General features: G+C 45.7%; 2 protein-coding genes across 3 annotated transcripts in view; one reads left to right on the plus strand and one right to left on the minus strand.

The window, feature by feature from the left end:
* The window catches only part of OPHN1 (oligophrenin 1), a 65385-nt gene extending 58050 nt beyond the window's left edge, over positions 1-7335 (minus strand). For both annotated transcript variants that reach the window (XM_065689291.1, XM_065689290.1), the window contains exon 1: positions 7116-7335. In XM_065689291.1, the coding sequence (XP_065545363.1) occupies positions 7116-7269 (154 nt within the window). In that variant the 5' untranslated portion in view covers positions 7270-7335. The remainder of the gene's footprint in view (positions 1-7115) is intronic.
* Positions 7336-7441: 106 nt separating this feature from the next.
* Positions 7442-14263, plus strand: YIPF6 (Yip1 domain family member 6). The gene is made up of 7 exons (XM_065689709.1): positions 7442-7524; positions 8304-8432; positions 8948-9026; positions 9424-9466; positions 10451-10576; positions 10685-10842; positions 11436-14263. The coding sequence occupies exons 1-7, from the start codon at positions 7486-7488 to the stop codon at positions 11552-11554; spliced, it is 693 nt and encodes a 230-aa protein (XP_065545781.1). The 5' UTR covers positions 7442-7485; the 3' UTR covers positions 11555-14263.
* Positions 14264-14956: the final 693 nt, after the last annotated feature.

Genomic DNA, 14956 nt, shown 5'->3' on the forward strand with positions numbered 1-14956 from the left:
GGGGTAAGATATTCTTCACAACCGGAGTAGGCAGATACTGTCCATTCTCCTTGGTTTTTCTGCCTGCATCTGCAGATATGGCTTGGGCTATGGGCAGGGTTGGCTTTTTGGAAATTTTTTTTCTGTTTAGGGTTTTTTTAGCTGTTGTTTTTTAGCTTCTGGTTAAAGCATGTCTGGTTTAGATTTGCACCAGCTTGGGGCTCTAGATTCTGTGTACAGGACCTACAACCCAGGAAAATGAGCTGCTTCATCCTCTGATGGCTGCAAAGAGGCCTCCCTCTTCCTACCTGTCCTGAGAACACCTGCAGAGGGTAGATGCTGGCCAGGAAGAGCAGCACTGGCAATAAGCGAGCTGAAGTTCACTGTGTTTACATACACAGAAGCAGATTTGAAAGGTGAGCATCACTTTGGAACTGCTGCAGTGGACAGGGAATTTAAGTGCCACACAGAGACACAGGCCCATACAGGGGAAAAATGGCTATGCGTTATTTTCAGTGGAAAGAATCCCATTTGGCAGATATCATTATGCACATTCGATTAGGTTAATGATGCCAGAATACTTCCAGTATCAGTTCTGTAAATGGTATTGTGTGTTACCAGTACTGCAGAACACCATGGTCTCTCCCACATGCAGATGCACACATACAGTTTATCTGTTCAAGGCCTCTCAGGGGCTCTGTTGTGAACAGCTTCCAGATGTTCCCACTATCGCCTTTGCCATAAGATGGTGCAAAACACAGCCCACAGTGCTATGCAACAGTGATACTCAGGAGCACATAGGTCTCCAAATCCTCAAGACATTTTCATTCTATTAATGCATGCTTCTCTTTTGCAGAGGATTCTGGTTCCTGGCTAAATTAGCATACCCCTAATGTCTTTACCTTACCGACTGTAACTGGTTTTGGTTTAGGAGGTGTCTTGATTCATACAACATCACCCTAAAGCAATCGATTGTTTTTAAGCTGGATATAGGTCTGATGTCTCCTCAGGCAACGAGAGCTGAGAATTTAGGAGAAAATTTTAAAAGTTATCAGCAGTAACTGAACCCCTTACTGGATGAAACCCCCATCAAGGACCAGCAAGAAGCAGACAAGTACAAGGAGAATACATTATTGCTAGAGGGGAATGATGTATTTTCCAGCAAGTCATTTTTCCCCTGCTGAAGTCCAGAAACAGCTTAACACTAGCTGCTATAGTATAATGTGCTCCAGGAGAGAGGGGGAACGTGTCCTGCAGCAGTAAGCCACCACCTTCTGGAGAGCAAGCCTGAGGCAGCTCCTCCAAGCATCACCAGCATGGGTGGAAAACCAGGTCCTCAGTGAAATGAAAGACTTCAGTGACACTTCAGTGGGAAAGCATCAGGGGACAGCCCACAGATCTGTCTGTGTTGCTTTCCCTAGCGTCCTTCGTTTGGAAGGTGGCTGACAAGGCAGTGGGGCTGGCACCTGGCTGAACTTGGCCATGCTCTGGGCAGGAGTGTTCAGTCACTTGCTCCATCTGCCGCTCTGAGCCCCCTAAGCTGGTGCAATGATTAATGCCATCTCCAAGTGCAGGGACAGCAGGTTGGCCAAGCTAATGAGGCCACTGAGACCTTGTTCAGCTGGTTACACCTCGCCAGGGACGATTCTTTGTTCTGACTGCTGTGCCTGCTCATACAGGGTCTGATCCTGCACCCATTCAAGTCAAGGCTCAGGCATTTACTGTTGCTGGGGTGCAGCACTAGGACAGTGCAAGGATACAACCAGAGGAGAAGGAAAAGGACAGACCAATTTTTAAGAAGTCAGGTGTTTCAGCAGCAGCTGACTCAGGCACACAAGCAGCCTTTTCACACTCACCTGGCCAGTGGCACCAGAGGAAATGCTTACACAAGTCTTGTTTGGACCCTAGATTCCCCTGGGTTATCCTGGGTGGTTTAATAGGTGACTTTCCATGAGACAGAAAGCCTCTGTGCATCCACACAGACGAGTTCTATGCATATCTTCATTAATGTGCTATGTGCTGGCTCACAACTAAGCTGTCTTTGTGAGACAGGATATTTTTAATGCAGGTGCCTTAATGCCAAGCTCTGCCGAAGTGTAGAGCTAATGTTTGCCTGGAGAGCCATAGCCTTTCCTGTGCCAGCAGAAGGGCACATGTGGGACAGACTTCTTCTTCCTCCTTTTCCAGAGGAGCTTTAGGTTTGTTCTGACATAGGGAAAAAAACACTATCTGGCTGTAACACACTGTAGTGGCAGATTCAAGCTTTTGTATCTGCAGATTTCACATGACCAGCACATGGGGTTTCTGTAGGAACTGGGAAGGCAGGCCACTGCAGCACTGCTTTAATCTCATTAAACTACTGCATTCTGTTGACGCTCTTGGTTTCTACACTCTGAAGCATTAAAACCTCAAGCACTACCTCCAACAGCACAGAAACTTGTTGAGAGCAGGCCTGCCATGCTGAGGACTGCAGTGCTGGACCTGAAGAGAAGATAACAGCAGGACCTTGCCTGGATCCGCCATTCAACCATGTTCCTGGAGAAAAGCCTACTCAGCCCCTTTTGCTCAAGACTGCTGTGTGCTTTGCAGGCATACACACCTCTACACATTCCTTTATAATGTTATCTTTCCAGGATAAAACACTTGCACTGCCTGGGGAGGTTGGTTAACTGACATGTAAAGTCAGAGGCAACCTGTGAAGCTTTACACAGTACAGAAATCAAGTTCAAAACCACATTTGCAACACTGCATGAGAACTCAAAGCTCTTCCAACTTCAAAGGAGAGTCTACACCATTGCAGCACTCATACATTAATAAAAAGAGCCTCAACCTGACATTTCTCAAACTTCATTTGACGTACAATTGAGAGAAGATCAAAGACTGGGGGAAATAGATGGGTTTGCATTACCACACACACAGCAGAGTACAGTGAGCAGGAGAGACTGAAAAACAAAACCCCAACATATTGAGCCACAGAAAGAAAGTGCTGTAAAGAAGTCATTCCTACAACTGTGATGCTACACAGTCATGTACTTCTGACATCCCTGCTTGCAGCCTCGAGCAGCCTGGAGCAAGTCTTGTCTGCAAAAAGGCGGGTGCTGACCACCATGGAATGGGCTTGTGAGCTCTGGGACACAAACAAGCCGTCCCCACGATGGGCCCAGGCCAGCCCGAGGGAATGGGCGCCAGCCTGGTACGCTCCAAGCAAGGCAGACCTTGTAGTTGCCACAGGGGCCACAAGTTCTGAGCTTGGCTCTCAGGGGCAAGTGAAGCAGCCCCTGTACAGCACTGAGGAGCAAGCAAAGACACCAGCCAGGTAGCCCAGCCCCAGGGAGCAAGACTAACCTGCCAGCCCCTCTCCCTTCCCAGCTAAGGCCAGGCCATGGTGGGCTTCAGCACCTTACGGGACCAACGTATGGGATCAGCATCATCACTTGGCCCTGCCAGACTGCATATTCCTGGTATGAAAATGAAGGCATGCAGCCAACTTTACAGTAAAAATAACTCACAATTCTGACTCAAAGTAACTTGTTTGTTATCATTGACAAACGGACTCCCGGGTAGAGACAATCCCTGGCAGATTTCCACCTCATGACACCTCCTGTGGGAAGCAGGGACTCTCTCCTCCTCCTCTCCAGGACAGCAATGGGCTGTCCTCCAGCAATGAGCAGGGTCCTCCCCAAGCCTTCATTATTCTCCAAGAGAAAGCGCCATGCACATGCACCACAAATACATGCCACACGTGGGAATCACTTAGGGAAAGGGATTGAACAACACTTCATCCAGATCAACAGGAATTCTTCTCTGAGGAAGGGTCTGGGTGACAGCAAACCACAAGACTGCTGGGTATAAACACTGTGAGTAAGTTTGGAGTAAAGACGTGGCTGCCTTAAAACAGCTCCCACAGCCCATCACAGTCAAGTCACACTTGCAGTGATTCACCACCCACCATCTCCACGGCTAGGATGGAGTGAGTGGGTTTGAAACTGGGAAATGGAAGAGAGTACGTGCATTTGTAAAACAAGCAATCCATTCTATTAAAACAGCACACCTACTAGCCAGGCACACACCACTGGAAGCATTTAGTATTCTGCATTTATAATCCCATGCTATTTGAATGACTCATTTAAAAACTCTGCACTCAAGTTCATGTATTAATTAATGTATTTAAAAAAATGTACTAAAAATGTATTAAAAAAATATTATTGTGGTGAATTAATCTAGCAGTAAAAGAGCTCAAAAAACATCAAAAGATACCCCAAAATCTCCAACAGAAGTCCCAGAAATAACACTTACTGGAGGGAGGATGACTAGATTGTGCTGCTGACACAATAAAGTGATACCAAGTTGGGGGGGGGGGGAAAGGAAGGGGGTGTTTGTCTTTAGACCCTAAAGACTTCACTGGAACACTCCTAATATTTTACTACGCAGCAGGTAGGTTGAGACAACCTTAACTGGCCAGACACTTCCAGCAATAATACTGCCAGCAACCAAAACAAGAACGACGTATGTGCTCCTCATACCACAGACAACTCAAAATCACCCAGCATGTGAACTGCAGGTCCTGTGGACTCCACATAAAGTCACACTCACTTTTTTCCCTATTACTGGGCAAACGGAAAATAAAAGACAACTTTGAGCAGTCTCAGGCATACAAGCCTCTGTGGCCTGTTTTCACAGCAGATCACATACAGCACAGCAGAACCTATCTTCCCGCAGCAGGGAACTGCACTCCTTTTCCTGGTAGCCTGCATGAGAATTGCTGCGCTCGCATAATTCACTTGGCTGCATGTGCTGTATCCAGACAGTCCGTGCTGCACACGAGTCTTTTGTTTCCATCACCCTGTCAGGCTGAGGAGCCTGCCAGCTGGAGACAGCAGGTGCTTGATGTTCAGACAAGCCTCAGCAAAACAGGGATTGATTTGCTTTCAATTTTACATTGGAGTGTACTCATTCATTAATAGGCAAACACATAGAAAATATATACTTCTGTAAAGTCATCAGAGGGCTGGACTCGATGCAGTGATTCAATGCTTTGGGGCAGTTTGGCCAAAGGTTTACCTAGGAGGGTGCCTCACCCACTAAAGGGGTAGGGTGGAGGACAGCACCTCTGGACAGGTAAGAGACAGGTCCGGTCAGAGCAATCACCATACTTAACCCTCTCTCCTTAAAGAGATCTCTCTCCTGGTGAGACTACCACCACCTGTGTGTCACAGCAGCCAAGGGACACATCCACCGTGCTGTCAAGTGGCAGAAACGAAACCAGTGAGGAAGCAGGATTTACCAGCCCAGGACAGGCCCAAGGTGTTTAGGCAAGGGACCATGAGTAGCCCCGGATTCATGTCCACAGTTCCATACGGACAGGATTCTGAGAGGAGAGCCTAAAATGTCTTTAAAGTTATCTGCAAAATAAATGGGAGGGGGTGAATGCCAGGAGCTGATGGAAGCCCAGGCGGGCATCAGCTGCAACACCCTCCCCAGCCATGCTGGTTCAGATGCACTCCTAAAAAAAGATAACAGCACAAAACACCCCACAGCATATCAGGCAAGAAATGTGGAGTTTCTGCAGCTCTGGGGGGTTATCTCTGCTGTCTGGGTGTACTCAGTTTCCTTCTAGTTCTTCCCTTCCTCTTTGGCCAGTCTCACTGGTATGGGCCTGCTGATCCAGCAAAATCCCCTCACATCCCTACTCCAAGCACAGCATTAGGGTTTACAAAGACTAAAAAGGGAAATGGCTTAGACCAAAGTGATGAAGAAAACCCAAAGCATTTACATGAACAAGCAGGCTTGTTAAAATCCCTTTGATTTTTATTTTTTTTCCCCTGGACTAAGCAGAGATTTGGGGTTGGTATTTTTTAGGGTCTTGCAGCCCTGTGACATCTGCTGGTTCAGTCCCATTAGCTTTTGTCTTCACTGTTTTCCAGACAGACAAACACAGGCCATTCCCACCATGGTCTTCATAACAAGGAAGCTCTGAATTATTCTTAACAAAAGGGCAGCAGCTAAACCTATTAATGCCAACTGAAAACCCACCAGCTGGCAAGAAAAACAGTATATGATCAGAGTCTGCCCCACTGGCTCTGTATTTGTCTTCACTTGGCCTGATGCAAGCACAGTGCTTGTAGCTGCTGCACTTTCCTACACTTTTGGCCATATTTTAATGTACATTTATAAAACCAGAGAAGATGTGAGAGACAACACAGGGAAATCGTATCTGAAGCTCTTGGAGGTAAATCAAATTCTAAGCAGACAAGCAGGTCAGTAAAGCGTTACACACGTTGGACTTCCTGGTTTCAGGTGACACAACCTGGTCCAGGGACTCGAAGGTCTCAGTCAGTACCTTTGAACAAGTAACTCCCTCAAAGCCAACACTGAAATTGACATTTAAGTGGAAAAAAAATCGCAACATTATTAAGAGAAAGAATAAAACACACACAACAAATGCAGGACTAAAGACTGTTTCTGGACGGAGCCCTCTCATTCTCGCTCCAGGCCACCCTAGGGAAGCAGGTGAAGAGGTGACCGTTCTGCCCAGCCAAACTCCACCCGTTCTTTAGTGAAGCAAAATAACCAAGCACCCTCCTCAAAGACGAGATGAAACAAAGGCGATGCTTGGGAGAGCTCAGCCGGCTCAAAGCTGGAGCCGTGCAACGTCGGCAGTGCCAGCCCAGCTTACCGGGACAACGGATGATAAAGGATGAAGGATGGAGGCCGACCTGCCGCCGAACACGGCCAGCTGTGGACAGATGTCCAGGCATGGCAGGAGGCAGAGTTCGTTGCCCATGGCCTGCCAGCCCACCCCAAAACGATGCCAGCGACGACTGCAGCTGCCAAGCGCGGCGGCACGGGGCCATGAGGCCGGGCGGAGTGGGAGCAAGCCGAAAGCGGGCTGCAGGAACACATCTGCAGCGGGATGCTCGAGAAGGAGAAAGCCCGCTCCGCCAAGGCGAGAGCCGCTGCCTGCTCCCCTGCTCCCGCTGCAGCCCCGGAGGGCCGCCGCGCCCGGACCACCTCCGGCACCGCCGTGCCACATCGCACATCGCCAGCACCGGCGGCGAACGGCAGGACAAGGCCCTCGGCCCCTTCGCGCTCCCCTTGGGCTGCAGGCTGCCGCCGCCCCCCGCCGCTCCGCTCACCCCGTATGGCGGCGATGAGCGCGTTGCCGTCCTTGATCACCTCCTTGATGAACTTGTTGGTCCGCTCCAGCTCCTGCTCGTAGCACTTGAGCCGCTCTCGGAAGTCGGGGCTATCCAGGTAGCAGTCGCTGAACTCCAGCGGCGGGTGCCCCATGGCTCCGCGGCCGCCGCTGCTCCCGCCGCCGGCCCCGCGGCGCTGCGGGCCGGGCGGGCGCGGTCACGGCGCCTTGCCCCGCCCCGGCCGCCCCACCGGGAGGGGCGCGGCCCCGCCCGCGTTGCCATGGACGCGCAGGCCGTCCGTGACGCGCCGGCTCGACGAGGCGCGCCTTCATGACGTCGTTGCGGGCTCCACGTCGCCTGTGCAGCCAAGATGGCGGCAGCGGAGGGGAGCGGTGACGGGGGGCCGTTGGTGAGCGGGGTCGCGGGAGCGGGCGGGAGCACACGGCCCGGCCCGGCGGGCCTCAGGCGGGGTCGGTGGCGCCTGGCTGCGGGGCCGGGCGTGCGGCGGGGCCGGGCGGGGAGGGCTCAGTGGCGCCGGGGCAGCTCCGGGTGGGCCTGGGGCGCTGAGGCAGTGGCAGGCCGCCGCTGAGGTGCGGGGCGCTGGGAGGCCGCCGCGTCGCTGGAGAGCAGGGACGGGGCGTTGGAGCCGTGCGGCTCCTCCGTGCCGCTTGCCTGGTTGGTGTGTCTCAGCATGTGCTGTAGAACCGGTCGGGCTGTTCTGTTTGCATCCATCTCCGGGTGAGCGCTTTAAGCTTGGGTGGAGGAGATGAGTTCCGTTGACAGTGCGATTGGCAGCCTTGACGCCGTGCTTCGGCGGTCGATGTCTGTGCCATTTGTCATGCGTTGTTTCCCCTTGGAGCCCTTGAAAGGCAGTGTACTCGGGTGCATCCGTATAGCTGTACGGCTGTCGGGCATTGTATCACAACACAGAAGCCTTTTACTTCCGTTAGTTGCTGCTGCCTAAATAAGAGTGCAGGTTTCTGAGAGTTACTGAAGAAATGCTTTGCTTATACTACTGCAAAATGCTTAAATCAGGCAGACAACAGCTGAGCCCTACTGTTGTGACTGCGTGATTAAGTGTTGTTATCTGTGAATTCTGAGCTTTCACCCTAAAAGCTGAAAAACATTCAAAGTGAATGCGAACTGGTTTGTATTTATTTCTTTCTAAAGGTTTTAAAACCTATTCAGTTTGCAGGTCTTGCAGATGTGTCAATATCCGGAGATATCCCAGTGGAAGGGGAGATTACTGTGCCTGTTGGATCTCGCTCTCCTGATGAAGACTACTCCACATTGGACGAGCCTGTTAAGGATACAATTGTGAGTCTGTGCCTCTGCCTAACGTGAAACACATGTTTTTGCTGGTATCTTTGGCCAGCTGTTATGCAAAACCTGTATTTTTGCATAGCTCGACTTCATTGTAAATTTGGGGATTTTATTTTTTGGAAATAGCCATGTAAAACAAATTCTTGCAGCTCAAAAAATACCTGAATTACAGCCCCAAAGTTTCTCTGTGATCTCAAAATCTGCAAAGGCGACAGATGGACCTTGGGAGAAAACTCTCTTAACTAATAGGATTTTTCATTAATTTTCTTTTCCTAGAGGAGAAAGCTAACTATTGTTCTTAATTGGGTGTTATTAAATGTATAAAATATTGTGGTTGTTAAGGAATGTAGAAGAAAGTAGGCAGTACTTGTTGCAAAGGACACTGAAGTGATTTTTGGGTTGGACGCTCTTAGATTTACCACCAGTACTCCTTTACTTCTGTCTTTCTGGTTTTAGTTTTGAACTGTAATTGTTATGGAAGGATAAATTAAAGAACTTCTTTGTTTCAGATGAGAGATCTCAAGGCTGTTGGGAAGAAATTTGTCCATGTCATGTATCCAAAGAAGAGTAGTGCACTCCTCAGAGACTGTACGTATAAGATGAAATTCAGAATCTTCAAAGGATGTTTTGCCAGCAGGCTTTGCCTGTGTGGGAAGAGCTTAGTGGAACAGGGATTCAGAAGTGTCTGTTCCATATTTTCTGTTGTGGTAGAACATTGAATAGCAAATATGAAAACTCAGAGTGTTACCAAAATTCTTAAAAGTGTGCCACAATATGCAGGGCAGTTTTCTTCAGCAGCTGGCGTGTTGATTCATATAGTATTTGTATAAATTATATTGGAGAATATGGCATAATTTGAAAATTATAAGGATGTGTGATATGGAAAATGACTGGGAGTTGGAAAAGGTATTTCATTGCTCCCAGGAAAATGAAATGGAGTGTCATGCTATAATACATATAACTTTATTGTTTCCTTTACCTACAGGGGATCTTTGGGGCCCTTTGGTGCTTTGTGTCTCACTTGCACTGTAAGTATTTATTGTGTGTGGATTTGGGTTTTTGTAGTCTTTCATGTTTGAGAAATGAGAAATTAAAAATTCTGATTACATGCGTGAAATCAAGTTCATCTGATCCTTCTCTGATCTTCTGCAAACAGGCTGTTTAGATTTTCTTATTAAACATGTTTGTGATGCTTTAAGCCTGTTAGGGACCTCCCATCTTTAAAATTAGGATTTAAGGGTGAACTCTTCCTAGTTCTCTGTCTTAAGAATACCTGTACTGAAAGGTATCCCTTCCAGTTCACGTTGTCCTTGGTTCTAATGCATTTGGCTGACTTTGACCCTAACCTGCAGGCCAAACCCTTCATCTCAGAGCTGCAGTGTACGTGCTAAGAGGAGAGGCTGTCATAGTAGTTTGTAGATGGGGGGTGTTGGTGACTTCACTGGAGCATATGTGTGCAGGTCTGCCTGGGGTGGGAGGGAAGTCCTAGTGAGATCTGTCAGCTAACTGCGGCACACTTTGGTACCCCAGGTACAGAAGCCATGCAGTAAAATGTTGGTAAAGCTTTAGCAGACATAAAGGGTGTAATTTAAATATTCAAATCAGTGTGTTCTCACTTGTCCAGGCTTTGTGGGGCTCATATCCAGTGGTTATTACAAGCTTTCTGTAAGGCTTGTGTGTTTTATCATGTGCTACAATACCTGGTTTGAGAGGTTACCAAACTTTTGGTACTTCAGTTTTCATCTTCTAACCTGTTCTCTATTTTTATTCCCTATACACTTACACAGTCCTCAAATAAAAAAAATGGACTGAAATGCCCTCAGCTGAGCCACAATCATCTTTCTTTCCTATACAAAATTGAGGATATTACTGAAAATAAGAAAACAAATAAAAAATGATTGGTCTGCAGCCTAACTGGGGATTAATGTTTTGAGCTCATGTTATCTACTCCAGGCCTATGAAGACTCAGTTACTGACTACAGGTGACTCCTTTTATCTATTACCTACAACAGGATGCTTCAGGGTGGATCAGCAGATAGTAAAGACGATGGAGGGCCCCAGTTTGCTGAGGTCTTTGTCATCATCTGGTTTGGTGCAGTTGTTATCACACTAAACTCAAAGCTGCTTGGAGGAACTATGTGAGTACTGGTGTATTTAGTAGCAGTTAAAATGCTCCCACATAGGGAGTTTTTTGCAATGCTTTGGCTTGACTACATTTTTTCCCCATTTCCGTCACTCTTTTCCAGATCCTTTTTTCAGAGCCTGTGTGTTCTGGGTTACTGCATCATGCCCCTGACAGTAGCAATGCTGGTGTGCAGGCTGGTGCTGCTGGCAGGGTCTGGGACCATCAGCTTCATTATTCGTCTTATTGTAGTAGTGGCTATGTTTGGTTGGTCGACATTAGGTGAGTACTTTTTTGTGTTACAGTGCTGTTATGCATACTGAGTAGTGTGACACTTAAAGGGGTAGATCTGCATGCATTCTTTTGGGTAAAGCTAATGGAAATTGTAGCTCAAAGTGTTACTTAGGCTGCTGAAGCATTGCAGAAATAGTTCTTCCAGTCCTTGTGCTGGCAGAGATTTCAGCCTCTGGCTGTGCTTCTGTTGATTTTCATGATCATATGCAGATTGCCTTTGGCAGAAGGATGATAACTTACTACTAAACCACATGTGAGACTCATGGGTGTTTTATTCTGTGATCTATATTATAAATACTATTGGGAAATACTTATTTCATGCAGATGCATTTGCATTGTTTTTCCTGCTCTTAATCTGTTAGTCTTATTCTTGTAGAATGTTAATCTGCATTTGTCTTTCTATATGATAAAGAAAGTTTTAATTGCGGTTTATAGACCGTTGGTATTGAGCAATGGATGACTGTTTTCTCTTGCAACGTAATTGTAATGCAGGTCCTAATTCAAAATTGTTAACATCTGCAGGGATCTTGGGCTTTTAGTTTTATGCTGCTTACATTTCAGGTATTTTTCTTTCTCACCAGCATCTACAGCTTTCCTGGCAGACAGTCAGCCTCCAAACCGCAAAGGTCTCGTTGTGTATCCCATCTTCCTCTTCTACTTTGTTATCAGCTGGATGATTCTCACCTTTACACCTCAGTGATCTCCTGTCAGAAAAGACTGTGTAACACGGACTGGAGTTTTTTTCATGAACGCTGCAGTTAATCATCGGCTTTATCTCTTTCTAATTTATATATACAGAGAGATATTGTAAAAAGGCAGGTTATGGGATAAAGCCAGAGAACTGCAAAAACTGGTCATTTGTATGTCCCTCCTTTTGAAAGATACAGAGGTCCAGCTGCTAAGGGTTTTTTTTTATTTAGCCCTGCTCTTCAGTTGTGTTAAATAAAAAATGCCCACTGTGACAGGGATTATTCCGCCTGAGGAACAGAGCGGGAGATCCTGAAATTTCAAGATGTTGGATAGTTGAAGATGAAGTCATAGGATCATGCAACTTGGCAGAATTCTTGCTTGTGCTTGGATTCTCACTGAAGATGAATATGCCTTATGAAATAATAGACCTTCATTGCCATTACATGTTGGCTAGGGAAGAAGTGTGTTTGACACCTTTTCCATTCACTTCTAGAGTGGTGAAATGTGTATAAAGGGCATCGTAGGACAGAGCTTTCAATTTGAAATCAGATTTCAGCAAAAAAATGTTGGATCCTTTTTGCAGTCAGTTGGAGCTGGGCAAAGGGAACTGCATTTGCTCATATTCATGCATTGTCTATTTGTTTTATCCCTTCATACACCAAGAAATAGTGTTTCAGCCAAATGCCTTCAACACCTTAGCTGTGCTGACTAATCCATGTATCTTGTGAGAGAGAGAGTGTTTACACTGGATAGATACAAATCTTTTTGTGTGACCATAGATTAGAGAGTTAGAAATCCTGGAGAACAGTCAGAACTGGTTTGCAGCAGGGATGTGGTTATCACTCTGCAGGGAAGGTTGTCTGCAGAGCACCAAGCAAAGCATATGTATACAGAGTACATGTTAAAGGCTTGTGTGAGGTAAGTTGAGGTTTTGGTACAGAAGATGTTTAGGTGCTAACACACCGCACCATGAGTTATATGCCCTAAAGTTTTAAAACGGGTAGGAGGAAGGAAAACAAATGATGATGAAGCTGGTGGCTCCTGTGAAGCAGAATATGAATTCTGGTCTCAACTGCTTGTACGTGACTTTTCACTGGATTGTTTACATGGACAGCAGTTCACCATGAATGTGTACAAATTTGCATATTGTTTCTTTGTACTTACAATGAGATGTGAGAAACTTTTCTATAATTTGGGGTTGGTTAGTTTGCTTGGTTTTGCTTAACACTTTCTAAAAGGGAAGGAGGCTTTCTTCTTCTCCAGTTCCCTGCAGGCACACTTCTGTACCTCACCTGGCAAATTGCACTGGTGTACAAGTGTGTCATTTGTATTTCAGTGTAGGGATTGAGACCTGGAGAATGGCTTTTTGAAAACTGTATAGAAATTATTTATATTGTCCATTATTTTCAGTAAGCAGCCCAAGGGGAGATCTTTGAAACATCTGGGGGTGAAAAAGCTGCTGTTAAAATGTCACTTTTCCTAACAATGAACATCGCATTTCTTTTTTCCTGTAGTGATTTAGATAGGCCCAAGATTGATGTATGTGGGTCCTGCTGAGGTGTAAATATGCCTAATTTATATTTATATATATAAAAGTGCAGTTTCTGCTCTGAACACTGTAAGTATTGGATAGGTGGGATGGAAGTTTCTAAATGTGCAGATTAAAAGTACACTTTTGCATTTCTGGGAATATGAAGAGGGAAAGAAACATCAGCTGCTCTCAGCAGGGAACCAGCTTTGCTGACTGTTGCCATCAAGTGTGTGTGAACCTGAGGGCAGCATCATCCCTAGACTTTCCTCTGTGGCTGTTCTGAGATGCTGCAAAAGGAGCTGCAGAGTTTCACAAACCTGGCGATACAATGGAAATGGGGAATTTTTTAAATTCTATTAAATTATTACTGGTATGGAATATGATTTTTCTTTTAAATGTGCTGGGTTTGATTCATTTAAACTTTTAGGTATCCTTTAAATTCCATTTAATTTCTGTTAAACATTTAAACATAGTTTAGCTTTATGAAGATGAAAAGAAATATTCAAGGGAAGTAGATCTAAAGCTGTTGATGGCTATAGTGGGATTCTTTGAGTCAGATCTTTCCTACAAGAAGTCAACTGTGCTTTAGAGAAATCCTTGGAATTCTATCTCTGTGTCTTGTGGCTTAAGTGCATAGTATGTCTGAAAGACAGTCGGAGTAATATTTGATTGATTCGGTATCTTTTTGGAAAGAAGGGAAACAATTTTTAAGATAAATTAAAATTCCAGCTTTTTCCTTTCTTGTTTATGACTTGGGTACATGCCTTGTGATGGTTTGTTCTGTATCACTGCTCTTGGCTTGCACAGGAGAAAAGAAGATTATTTTTATATTGACTAGATTTCAGCTGGCGTTTGAAGATTTTTGGTTGAGAGGTGTTTTTAATCTGAAAGAATAGGCAGAAATACACCAGTCAGATGGTGAAGGTGGGATTTTGTTTGGGGTTTTTTTTTTGTTTATTTGGTGGTTGTTTTTTTTTGGGGGGGGGGGTGGTTGTTTGGTTTTTTTTGTTTTTTTTTAATTCATGGCAATACTTTAGTGTGGCAGCCATCATCTGAAGCTGTAAAATATTTTAAGTGGGTCTATATCACTAAAGGTGTAGCTTGCCCTAAGGTTTTAGCTGGCAGGATGCAGGTAATTTTCATGAATTTTCATGTCTCCAGTTGAATAAAGTTTTCTGTGTCTTATCAGCAATGGGGGTTTTTAATCATTATTTCCTCTGGCAGAGAGCAGAGGATGTTAATGTCCTCAGCAAGGGATTTTGGCTGCTGTAGCTTATGGTCTGATTCACCTTCTCATAGCTTTTTGTCATTTGAAATCTGCTTGATGCTGGTACACTTAAAAGCATGTTGTATATCTTGTAAAAAATAATTATTTCCCCACCACAATGTTACAGTTGGTTCTGGAAGAGCCTCACAAAAAGAGTTATTTGGCCTTTCAACTTTGAAGATGGTTATTGAAAAAGATAGCCCTCTTTAAGTAGAGTGTAATTGATTGGGAAGGCAGAGAGCAACAGTGGAAATGAGCATCAGACTGATTTGTTGAAGATAAATGGTCTTGAGTCACTTGAGAAGCCAAAACTGGACTTTGTTCCTCTGCCAAACCTTGATGCTCTGTAGAGCCACCACTTCCCCTGGTCCGGCTTGTCCCCTTCCCAAAGCAAACTGCCCATGGGCACAGGAGGGCACAACTGAAAAGTTCCATGTTTGAGCAAGCAAAATACCTTGAGCTTATTTGATGTTTGCAGACTGCCTAGAATAAATGCCAATGGTAGTCCTTTAAAATAATGGTATTCCCTGCAAGTGCTTGTTGGTTGAGTGGTGCTTCAGCTTGTTAAGCCCGCTTTGTAGCGCGCACACCATGAACACGTGCAGGTGAGTAAT

Source organism: Lathamus discolor, chromosome 9 (assembly GCF_037157495.1).
Source record: "Lathamus discolor isolate bLatDis1 chromosome 9, bLatDis1.hap1, whole genome shotgun sequence".
NCBI lineage: Eukaryota > Metazoa > Chordata > Aves > Psittaciformes > Psittacidae > Lathamus > Lathamus discolor.

Bases quoted from the DNA above. Each gene is read 5' to 3' on its own strand.
- YIPF6 (XM_065689709.1), top strand. From the start codon at position 7,486: ATGGCGGCAGCGGAGGGGAGCGGTGACGGGGGGCCGTTG. The intron at 8,433-8,947 runs GTGAGTCTGTGC...TCTTTGTTTCAG, and splicing joins AGCCTGTTAAGGATACAATT to ATGAGAGATCTCAAGGCTGT. The intron at 10,577-10,684 runs GTGAGTACTGGT...ACTCTTTTCCAG, and splicing joins AAGCTGCTTGGAGGAACTAT to ATCCTTTTTTCAGAGCCTGT.